This window comes from Macrobrachium rosenbergii, chromosome 10 (assembly GCF_040412425.1).
Source record: "Macrobrachium rosenbergii isolate ZJJX-2024 chromosome 10, ASM4041242v1, whole genome shotgun sequence".
NCBI classification, from domain to species: domain Eukaryota; kingdom Metazoa; phylum Arthropoda; class Malacostraca; order Decapoda; family Palaemonidae; genus Macrobrachium; species Macrobrachium rosenbergii.
Genome location: NC_089750.1, coordinates 54,003,398 through 54,016,603, shown reverse-complemented (window position 1 = coordinate 54,016,603; position 13,206 = coordinate 54,003,398). Strand labels below are relative to the sequence as shown.

The window sequence follows — 13,206 nt, the reverse complement described above, 5'->3', positions numbered from 1 at the left end:
GCACTGTTTGATAGGCTGAGCCTCCCAACATCAACATCATGTTCAAGGACACCTGTCCTTCCTGGTGCGTCCTGAAAGAGGTCTTTATATTCATCAACAAGGTTAATTAAAGAAGAGGCCTTATTAGTGTCTAAATGCTGAAATTTAAGACTCAGATTTCTTAAAATCTCAGAGTTATTACACAATCCCATGGGACTTATTGTTAATCTGTTACCTGAAAAAGGTTCACTTTCACTATCCACTACATCTACTACATCTACGACATTCACTACGTCTACATCTGTACCTTTATCCCTATCAATAAATGACTTAATCATATTAATATGACAAATCCTAGTCTTCCGCCTTTTTTCAGGTGTCTCAATCAAATAATTGACATCATTGATTTTCTTCAGTACCTTCCAGGGGCCTGAAAATTGTGCCTTCAATGGATTTCCCGGCACTGGAAGTAAAACCAACACTTTGTCACCTTCACTAAATTGTCTCTGACGAGTACCTACATCATAATTATTTTTCATTGTAGCCTGAGCCTCTACCAGGTGTTCTTGAGCAAAGGAACGTATTCTATAAAGCTTCTCCTGTAAACCTGAAAGGTAATGAACTATATTAATATTAGGAGTATCACCCTCCCAGAGTTCCCTTACAGCATCCAGAGGTCCCCTTACAATATGTCCAAAAATCAACTGAAAAGGGGAGAAACCAACGGACTCGTTAGGAATAGAACGTATGGCAAACAACGCATACGGCAACTCCTTATCCCAATCATTACCCGATTCATAACAAAACTTTTTCAACACAGATTTCAGAGTCTGATGGAATCTCTCTACCTGACCTTGACTCTCTGGATGATAAGGAGAAGACGTAACGTGATTAATCCCCAGATCAGACATTCTTTTTTTGAAATATTTACTGGTAAAATTCGTCCCGCAGTCGCTTTGAATAACCTTCGGGAAACCAAACCTCGTGAAAAAACCAACCAAACTATAAAAAATTTTCTCCTCCCTTATACTCCGCAGAGGAAGCGCCTCAGGGAAACGTGACATCCTATCAATGATTGATAGAATATACTCATTACCACTTCGCGTCCGTGGTAAAGGACCAACTACATCAATAACAACTTCCCTGAACGGTTCTCCTACGGCCGGGATCGGAATAAGAGGAGCTTTAGGTTTTCTGATTCGGCTTCCCCACGAGTTGACAAGTCTTACAGGATAATACATGACGTTTAACGTCTCTACGCATACCAGACCAAAAGAAATACTCAGCCAATTTCTGAAAAGTTTTCCGTACACCAAAGTGACCAGCTAAATTATTTTCATGACCCAAATATAACAGTTTGCCACGATATTTAGTGGGAACTAACAACTGTTTCTTAACCTCTATCTGATCGGCAGGAGCTCCCACCAACCTGCTGATGCGGTAGCACAAACCCCCTTCCTTAACGAATGCGGGTTTCGTTAAATCCTCATGGTCACCAAACACAATATTGGAAAACTCTTCGTGCTGTTCTTTCTTGAACGCCTTCGCATCCCACGACACATCATTAAATACTAAATTAGGGCTACTACTACTACTACTACTTCCTGTCACAAAGTCAGTCCTTTGTCGATCAACTACCTCTAAATCCACATTAACATCCTCGAGATCAACCTCTCGGGCTCTTGCTCGAGTCACAACAGAGACGGGATTAATTTCAGTCACAGACAAAATTGGGAACACATCATTATCACTACCTAACGCTAAATCATTTCCCAAAATTAGGTCAATACCGGGGACTGGCAAACTGTCCACTATTGCCAGTTTAGCAGTTCCTTTGAAAATCTTTGTTTCCAGATACACTTCCTCCAAGGGAAAAGACGAAATAGAATTCGGAAATCCTCCCAGGACAACAAACTCAGAATTAGAGAAAACAAACCTCCTTGGCAAGGACCTTCTGATCAAAAGCGATTGCGCCGCACCGGTGTCCCGCAAAATTTTAATTTCGCGCGTAAAACACTTATCGCTATTAGTAGACAGTTCCATCCGATATATACTTCTCAAATTTTAGTCACTTTGTTTCCTTTTCATTTTCAACTCTTGAGCGACCTGATTTTTCCTCAGTCACTAAGCCTATGGGTTGAACATTCCTCTCGAGGTCTCGCCTCCGTGCAAAACAATTAGATTTTACATGGCCAGGCTTGTTACAATAATAACACTTCACCTGGTTTGATACAGCCCCCTTCTCCTCATACAAATCCTTATTGGCAAATTTACTGTTCACAAAACTATGAGAATTCTCACTACTACTACCGTTTCTACGCCTACTGCTAAATCTACCACTATTATTATTGTCAGCAAATCGCCTCCCCGACGACTGGTTATCAAACACCTTAGTCTGAAGGAACTTCCTTTGGCCATTATCATTCCTCAATGGTTCCTCCTTATGCGTGAGAGCGTATTCATCGGAGGACACAGCCAATTCCTGAAGCGAATCAATTTTTAATTCCTCCAGATGAACACGCATCTCACGACTCAAGTGCCTCTTAAACTCTTCGGCCAAAACAAGCTCCTTAAATTTCTCATACCCGTCAATCTCTTTTGACTTCAACCATTCATCAAGGAATTGAGTTTTCTTTCTGGCAAACTCGACATACGTAACCCCCGAATCTTTTTTCAAGTTTCTGAACTTCTGCCTATAAGCCTCGGGGACCAAATCATATGCTTTCAAAATTATCGATTTAACAGAATCGTAATCTGATGACAAATCTTCATTTAAAGTATTATAGACTCTCTGAGCCTTCCCTATCAGACGACACTGTACTAAAGTTGTCCACATATCGCGCGGCCAATCGAGCTTTTTAGCGATCCGCTCAAATGAAATGAAAAATTCATTAGCATCCTCCTCCGAAAATTGAGGAACGAGCTTAAGGGCTGAAAACATATTAAATTTAGCTTCCTCAGCTACACCTTTCGCAAATCCGGGATTACTGCCACCACCTTGCTTTAAAACTATTTGGAGTTTTAATACCTCCAGCTCGTGAGCCCGCTCCTTGGTCCTCTCCTCGGCTTGCAACTCCAAAGCCTTAATTTCTAACTCCTTTATGCGGGCCTGTTCCCTTAATATTTCCAATCTACTATCACCGCCAACCTCTAAACTCTCTTCAGCAGCTTCTACATCTGCATACTCCCCTTCCTTATTACTTTCTTTTTCCATTTCTTCCACTTTATATCTCCTGGCAGCCTTAACCACCTCAAATAGAAGGTGTCCCTTTTTAACCTCTGTGGTTAAACCTAGATTCAAGAACTCCGCTACTAAGAATAACTGGTCCCTCTTTAACTCGTACAAGTTACTTTCCCAATTTCGGTCAGAAAGGAAATTGAAAGCAGCTAACTCCTCGACTTCAAAATAATGCATGATTAACCACTAACTAGGGATCTAAACCTAACAACTCAAATTAGTTCACTGATTTGAACACCTCTCAGAGTCCTCCTACTTAAGTCTGTGTTTGTCAATGAAATATCTTGGCAAGGTCGCCAAAATTTGTTATGAACTCCTTTATTAATGCAAGAGCCACAGCAAATCTTCATTTATATTATGCAGATTCACTTCTCAGAATCAGTTGCCAAAATAGACAAAGATTCCGGACAAAAAAATAACACAGATCTCAAGCAGAAGCGACACTTAGGAGAGGAAAGCAAACCAAGAACAAAAACCTTAACAATTAATTTATTAACAATAAATAAACTTAAACATTACAAAGGAACGTCCCCCAAAAACTGATCTAGGGACAGGAAAACTCACTTGCAAACGAAACCTCAATCACTACCACCATTCTCCTAGCTAACTATCATATCCAGTAGAATAAGAGAGAGAACTAGGACTAGGTAGAAAACAACACTTGTACAAAATCGGAATTTCAACTATCACACGATAGAAAGAGGCATAAGAGAGGAAAAAATATCCTTAAACCTAATATTTCTAGTACATAATAAACAATAACAAGGAAACCATCACCGTTTCACTGAAGAAAATATAAACATTAAATAGCTTATTTAGCTAAGTAAATCTGTCCTTAAGGCAGGGGTTTCACATCAAAAACACTCGGGAAAAAAAAAAAAAAACACACGGGGGTGACGAGATGACGATGGTCCTGGCGATGACCCAACAATCCAGTATGGCGAGTATCGATATTAATATAACAAATAGCGAAGAATTATATAGGTAAATCTCACCCTTCTTCGAACTCAGAGGGCCTCCTGACGACTCCAGGAGACAACGCCGCTACGCACTCTCATGTGGGCAAACAGGTTGACCCACAGCACAGCTCAAGGCAAGAGGGCGCAAGGCAGACCTCAACACTGCAACTCAGCACAGGATACTGTCCGTAGGAGCGTGCTTACGATATTCTCGGGACACGACCCGAAGAAAAACAGAGACCCTTGATAATATTCCAGAGGTCAGCGAGTGCACAAAAATATAGCAGGGTGGCGAGATCTCCTCTCAGTGGAGCCGAAAACCAATCCTTTCGTTAGAACAGGCAGAATCCCACGTCAGATCGGGAAAACGGAGAACAATAGGGGAAACTAGCGAACCAGCAAAAGACCGTAGAACAGCACTCCGCTCGTTGAATATGAAAGGATAAAAACAAACGGGTGAAATGCTACAATACCAAATATGATAACACCTCAAGAGGGGGAGCTAAAGAAAGCCCAACATCAGCTTTATAGGACTTTTAAAGAAAGTGAAAATTTACGTGAAAATTTACGTTAAAAGTCAATGAAATAATTCAAGAGATTATGATAATATTCATATTACACTGTGGTATTACAGGAAAAGACATTCATATATATATATATATATATATATATATATATATATATATATATATATATATATATATATATATATATATATATATGATTATACAAGATTTCACCTTACCGGGCCACGTACTGAAGATAGCTGCTCTTTCAGTTTTCAGTATTTCAGTATTAGGATGCTAGCGCATGTGCCTACCTAACCCCCATAGCCATCCAATACAGTTGACTGACTACAAGGTAATCATTCCATGTTTGTGTAAAAAGATGAGTTATAAAACTTAGTATGAAATTCCTGAATTCCAACCTTTGCCCTCTTACCATTGAGGTGAGCATACTATTGATCATACAAGCGAACACAAACAAATATACCTTTATCTATTTTTCCAAAATTATTAATTTACTCTCACAATACCTCAAGTTTACTACATGTCCAATGCCTGACTGTGATATCCTCAAACTGACAAAAGGAATTGCTTTGGCTATCTTGCTTACTAAATATATATATATATATATATATATATATATATATATATATATATATATATATATATATATATATATATATATATATATATATATATATATATATATATATACATACACATATATATATATATATATATATATATATATATATATATATATATATATATATAGATATATATATATATATATATATATATATATATATATATATATATTTTTATTTTTTTCCTGGCAGTTTGAAATATTCTCTGTGAGACAGGTAGCAACAATTTCAGATAATTTAGCCTTGTGATTCCGACTTCGTGGGGCCAGGGAAACATAAAACAAGAGGAAAAAGGGGAATTTCATATGAGCATAAGGCTCTTACTACTGAAGGAGAATATTACGTAAACACGTGGGCAAACTTACAGGAGTGTATTTACATAAATAACATTAGTATGGGAAAGAGGAATGCAAGTAGATTATTGATCCTGAAGGGGATTCCTACGGGGTGAATGAAGCTGGGGGGATTCCAGACACAGTCCAAGAGGATTCCACGGTATAGGGTCCCTCTGAAATGAGAGATATGCACATTATATGCCAGTAATGAAAATAGACAAAAGAATAATGAATTTGAAGCTGCACTGAGGGTGCCAAGGGGCTTCAATGAATTAGTAATGGCTTAACACTGCCGATACTCGAGGAGCACAGACATTTGACAAGAGATTCGGTGATTACTGGCACTCAAATTAAGTAAATGTTACGAGGAAAAACGTGACTGAATGGATGTCTTCCAGAGCACTTTACCGTAAGGCAGATTTGGTTCCAGCACAGAAAGCGGTCCGTGGATGACTTACGATTTCCGAGGGCGAGTTTTCTTCCACGTGGCAAGGTGCAGGGGGTTCCGTAAAGGGCAAGGCGATGGGGACTTCTCGAAACGCCAAGCAAATGGAATGGGTCATCGGTCAGGTCAGCAACCAAAGGAACACGTGGGTGGTGGTCGGAGTTCACAGAGGGAAAGTATACTTTGAAAGGCCACGTGGTTAGGTGCTAAGGGCATCGTTGGGCCAGGGCATGGCAGTGATTTGGGGTGTCGACTCTACTCCATCCCATCCAGCTCGCGTGTGAGAGCGAACCTCGGTCTGGTTTCCGCTTTTATCTCTTCCTATGGGGCAGGGGCACGTCCAACACATAGGGGGGTTGAGTCGTGTTCAGCTGATGCCCGCAGGGGTTTTTTGCCTGAAAAGGACAACCAGACAGATTCACTTTTGCCTCGAAAAGGAATTACCTACTTAAAGGGAGTGGCCTACAATCGGTTTTAATCCCTTGTATTCTGACCGTGCAAAATATCGATCGGCAAACAAGAAGCAGAAGAAAAGGGAGCAATTTTCTAGCGAAGTCTTGCTATTCTTAATAATATGTATGTATGTATGTATGTATATATGTATGTATGTATGTATGTATGTATATATATATATATATATATATATATATATATATATATATATATATATATATATATATATATATATATAAATATATATATAAAACCTATATAAACCTTAACAAGCAAAACATCCAAAGCATTTCTTTAGTCAGTGTGAGGATATCTCATTCTCGCAATTGGACGTTCCACATTTAGTAAAGCCGATTCATTAAGGATTGATGAAAAGAGAACCAGTGAAAGATAATTAACACTGAATAATGTTACACTGGTTTTATAAATTGACTGATCTGCCCTACGTTGACCTCAGGCAACAGGAATTGGTGGGATTACTACAACTAATACTCAGGGGCGGTCAGGATGTGTAAGTCATGTGTATATGTGAAAAAGGTTCCAAACGAAAGAGGGAAAGGAACGACTGTTCCTTTATAAAGATATAATGTATATAAACGTAATTGTAATAATCACTTTGTTTTAGGTAATACATATGAATGCCTATCATTCTTACTGGTCTTGTCAGCGTTGATTGTTGCCCTTAAAAGAGTAAGAATCCAGCGTAGTATGGTCCTTTCTTTTTTGCATTAAAAAAGCATGAACAGTCGAACATTTGCCGTAGTAAACGAATGAAGAAATAAGAAACTAAATAACCTAAACATAAATCAAAACAATTCCAGCAAATGACAAAGCTGTTATAACTGAGCGTCACACATTTGTTGACGACATTCCGAGATTAGCTCCCCAGAGAATTCAGTAACATGGAAATAATGTCAGCAGTTAGAGTATAAACACTCAGGATAAGCCAGCTTACTCTTGCATACAGTGTAGGTTAACACCGAAATGTCAAGAACTGAGATGATTCTGCGATATATGACGAGCATTTACCTCGTCGTGCATGTCCTGTGTTTGTTACTTCTTTAGAATTATTTTTCGCAAACAAATACTTTATTTATTCTTTATTTGTCTGTATACTGCTCTGAAAATCCAGCTTAGCCTGTTTCTGCTAAGTAAGCGGTATACAAATGAATTTTTCGAAACAGAGGAGTCGAAGCTCTAAATGCAATGGTCTTTCTAAATGTTTGGGGTGTTGAGGGACGTGACATTATCATCGAAAGGTCACTGAAAATCTTCTGTAATTTTCGAAAGGCCAAAACAGTCCCGAGGAATATTCATGACTTAAATAAGAGTTAAATGCGGGGCAAAATGCATAACAGGAGAAAGGGTATTACGGTAAAAGAAATAAAATCTGAATATTAGAGTGAATATTTTGTCAATCATTACATAATTTCATTAATTCCAAATACCGCATTAGTTACAAAAGGAAAAACATCTCAGACATGTATATCATATTGAACAGATATGAGAAAATGCACCAGATCGGTATACACAGAAAGTGTAGCATTTTACTAGATGCGCGTTATTGATTGTGGAAATAAATGACCTTCATACACGAACCAATTTAGGTATTGACAACGCTAATCTTTTATTATTAAAAAAAAAAAAACTGAAAAGAGAATTTAGGCCTCGGATGTCATGAGAGAATGTTTTCTTGTTCCAGTAACCAATGACTTCGACGCAGTGATTTCGTTTATTTAGGCTATTCTTAACAGTCACAAACGAGATAGATGAGTAAAATGAGGTAAAAGGGAGTAACACTCATGAATGAAGGCAAAACCCACCCGAACATAGATATGTTAACCTGAGAAGTATGAAGTGTGTTCTCTAGATACTGCCTGTTCATTAAAGGGTTACCAAGATGACGCGAGCAATGAATTACCCGCCCTGATACGTCATCCCATTTCCTATCGTCAGAGAATTCATATGTTCCTTCTTCATATCTGATTTATTGTTAGTCATTTGAAACTGAAAACGTACGTGAACAGCAATGCAATAAAATCCCAAATGAAAATTACTGTAAGATGAATATGAAAGGATTCTGGGTAGCAGATAGATCATTAAATGTGTTCAGAAAAGACAGAATATTAACAACATTGCCATAGGCCTTCAACATATCAATGATGAAAGAAAAAAATTCCTTTGATTTCTGAGTGAAGATAATCAAATAAATTGTATTACCTAAGATACACCTTGACGTCAAAACTGGATGTCGCTTACTTAATATTAGTATCCCAAACGCTGACTTTAAAGAGTTTTTTTCTAGAGAGAGAGAGAGAGAGAGAGAGAGAGAGAGAGAGGCATTAATGGGGATCGTCTTAACGACATCTGATTCTATCGAGATTTTTATGCTTTTTTATAAATTTTATATTTTTAAATACTGTTAACTGATGATAAATTTCTACCTCCAAAACCCCGTAGTTGAAATTATAGATTAGTATATAAAACAGTAAATAACAGAGAGTTATATCAAACAATAAATAGTTGTATAATGAGAAAAAATGAACGGCTATAATGATCAAAATACAGAAATACTCATTCGGTTAAGTTCCATCCTCTTCAACACTTTTGTAAAGTTATCATGGCTGTATATATTTATCTAAAATCCTCACGAATGGCTTACCATGCGAGATGTGTCCATATTTAAATCTGAATATACAATGCTAATCATCACGTTATACCTTTCATAGTGGTTTTCTTGCTGTTAAAATATATTCTGGTAATAATGTGAAAATTTTCCTTGCCATCAAAGGGTGCAGTAATTGACTCCTGATGTTCGAATCAGGTGCTGTAAGTTTCTGATGTAGTCAGTTTCAAATAGTTCTGTGTATTATTTTGAGATATTACCGTGTGGATTACACCCTAGATTTGTCACCCTACTATATAGATTTCGTATTATGTGCATGAAAACATGACAGGTTACTTGGTGTCAGAAATGCAGACAACCAGTTTGGTTTTAGCCTGCCTGCATTTCGTATAGGAATATTACGTTATTTTAAACTTTGACACTGATGGAGCTCCCGAAGTTCGTGAATATTCATTTTGGTGTTTCCGTGTAAATAAATTAATACCCGGGAAATATGGTTGAAAATATATTTATTTGTTTACGTGTTTGTGCAGGATAAGCAATATGCTAAAATCGTTGGCAGGAGGACGTAGGTTCGAATCCCGGGTATTTGCCGTGAAATTACATTATAAACCTGCACACGAGATTTCATTAGCAATCAGTGGACTGTAGTGCATAGCAGCTTGAATAAGATGCGAATTTAATAGCTCGATAATTTCGCCTTCCACCAGGCCTCTTCAAGAGCTTTATTAAACTAAAAGTTTAATATTCTTAAAGGATAAACAATATCACTGAATGAAGGGTGGAAAGGGAGAATCAAAGTATTACTCATATCATATTCCTTTTTGGTGTTTGTTCTATAATATGTATGTTTAGTTAGGAATAAACATTCTTCTATTTCCCTGATTGAAAAGTGGTTTCGTATGCCATTTCTGGTGATATTATTAAACTCTTCGCCTAAATACTTAGGGCTTATTAGTCTAAGTGCTCTTAGAAAATGAGATCTCAAACATATTATAGAACAAACACCGAAAAGGAATATGATATGAGTAATACTTTGGTCCTCCCTTTCCACCCTTCATTCAGTGATATTGTTTAGCCTTTAAGAATATTAAACTTTAAAGTAGTCTTTTCTTATTCCAACACAATAGGAAAGACAGTCATTGCCACGGCCGCAAACAAGAAGGTTTGGTTTACAAAATACCTTGTGAATGTGTCAAATTCTGCTTGGGACAAAACGGAAAAGATATTAATAAGGGAATTTTCCAACATCGATATTGTGTAAGAACAAATTCTCCACACAGTGCTGTTAATTTACTGTATATGTGCAAAACTGTGGCTGTCCTAGTCTTTGGAACAAAACAGAAATATTGTTCAAAGAAAAAGATATGATGACAAGAAATTTGTTAGAAACAGCTTGAGTAAGTTTTAACAAACAAAAAAACTTTAATATTAATCACGGCATATATAAATTAGAACCTTTTTCCCTCCACGTTGTACCCCTACAGTACAAATTCAGGGAAAGGTTTTAAATAACGTATCACCAAATCGTGGAACAGTTCTCTTTTCATTTTTCTGGATTGCTAATTCTTGACCAATTTTAACTTTGACAACTGTTCGTTTAATTTCTTTTCCGGTGAGGAAAAATGTTTGTGATTTTTATGTATGTACGTATTCTGTTTAGATGTAATAAAGCTCTGAAGAGACCTGGTGGAAGTCGAAATTATCGAGCTATGAGAGAGTTTTATTCTCTTTTCTCCTGGTGACTATATTAACATATCTCATCTTCGTGATATGAAGAGTATATATATATATATATATATATATATATATATATATATATATATATATATATATATATATATGTGTGTGTGTGTGTGTGTGTGTGTGTGTGTGTGTGTGTGTGTGTGTGTGTGTGTGTTGTGAATATGTGCGTGTGCCTTTATTTATCTTAACAATGAAAGGTTATGAATGAAAAGTGTAACAGTGGATACTGTGGAATAATGCTAGACCACACCTTTTCGTATTCTACATATACATATTGAAGCTCGGGCATCGGTAGGTTGGTGTAGAGATTTATTAATGGATGAATAGCGATATAAAATTGTCACATTGATATTTATATGCGAAAATATTATAGGTATAGTAGAGCAAGAGATAACTTGAATGTTTTCTAAAATTACTAAGATGATAAAGACCTTGAAACGCTGTATGCAATTGCGGCTTAAGAAACTAGATTCCAATTAATTTATTAATGTTATTTCAATGATTTTTGTTAAACAACCAAGGCACAAAGATTTTGTTAATTTTTTCCTGTATTACCTTCCGGATATTAATCTATTTAAAAGTTAATTATCGGGATGGGAACATATTTAGCAATCTGCCAGTGAAAAATGTTAAAACTGTCAGGTTCCGAATGCCCCGGATAGGAAATTCTGAAGGCAAAAAAGCAAAACATTGTAAAATATCATTCCATATTTTACGATCCCGAAATTAATTAACATAGCTGTGGTATCAACGGAAATGTTAATAATATTGAACCCCTCATATATCCTTACTCTAATGACTGGAGAAACAAATCCCCAATTATGTATATTTACATATATTTAAAGATGAATCAGTACAGAGAGCCTTCGGGAATCTGTTCGATCCCATTTCGAACAGATTCCCGAAAGCTCTCTGTACAGAATTATCTTTAAACATATGTGCATACTGTATACATAACTGTGGATTTGTTTCTCCATTCCAAGACACTCTGTTATGAGTATTTTTTAATTCCAATGGTTAATAAATGTTTTCGTGGCGCACGATTGAGGAAAGAAAACATTTGACATCCAGTTTCATCTCTAAAAGTTCGGCTGTGAACTTCCAAATTCATTCTGCTTTGCAGCTTAGCAATGCGTTTGCCCCCGTTTATCACATTAACCATGAACGAATTCTTTCTTATCACTTCTTTTCCTTTTAAAATTATACAAAAATCATTTAGTATTTACTTCTTTATACAATGTAAAGTCTTTATACAGTATATATAATTGTAAGAACACAAAATGTTTTTATAACCTATTTTATTTATAGGGAATAAAATATCAATTTCCCTGAAGATAGCAGTGAACCTTTTTACAGCATATTGTGTTTAAATATGCTGTTAGTCTGCATAATTTACGTGATTACGAAACAAAAACAAACTTGTCTGATTTTGAAACACATATTGAGAACTTCCAGTGTCAAGGATCACCAGCACAATGAGAAAAATTTACGTAAATGGTTGATATTTCTTATTTTATGTCTACGGTAACCTTAGTTCGTTGAAGATAAACACATTGACCTTTGTTGACTCTTTCTCTGTGGCTAGATTAGTGTGATCCACGCGTGCCCACACAGATTAACAGAAAATAGTGAAATGTAAGTTTGAAAAATGAGTACACACACACTGCCATGGCAAGACGTAAACACAATCTCATTCATATCAGAAGTAAAACATGCAAATCATTTTCACACCCATTCCCACGGAAACCTAAGAAAAAACAAAATGTTAGTATGGACACTACGTGATGCTTTAACTCTCATGCAGTTGCTATTGCCCCATCCAAAGTACAGTATTTAAAGCAAGGTCGAAATTATCACATACTGCTGTATGAAGAATAAGCTTCATTTCCCGCCTGCCTTTAAGGGCTTTAGCTACTCGCTTAAAGGCGGACATTAACAGACATTAAACGCATTGCTTCACCATTGCAGATTCATATATACCTATCTGAAAATCCTTCCTCAGTTATTTTGATACAAAGTTACCATCCAGTAAAAAGAAATCACGAATCTATCATGATATTCTGACCGTGAACTTTTCAATGGAAACAGCTTATACGCACTGGAATAGTATTTACATAAGATCAACATAGAATTATTCCTAAAACATTAAAAACATTAGATAAGGGAAAATATTTACTAATTCTAAGAACATTACTTTCAAATCCTTTCATCCGGAAGTTCATGACAACTATTATCCTATGATCTAACATGTTTAGAGTTAATCACTCATAAA

General features: G+C 36.4%; 1 protein-coding gene across 1 annotated transcript; it reads right to left on the bottom strand.

Moving 5' to 3' along the window:
• Positions 1-2,047: 2,047 nt before the first annotated feature.
• On the bottom strand, positions 2,048-3,394 carry LOC136842338 (uncharacterized). Its single transcript, XM_067109595.1, has one exon. It carries the CDS (start codon positions 3,392-3,394, stop codon positions 2,048-2,050), a length of 1,347 nt encoding a protein of 448 aa, XP_066965696.1.
• Positions 3,395-13,206: the final 9,812 nt, after the last annotated feature.

Coding starts and splice junctions, on each gene's coding strand:
- LOC136842338 (XM_067109595.1), bottom strand. CDS start 3,394: ATGCATTATTTTGAAGTCGAGGAGTTAGCTGCTTTCAATTTCCTTTCT.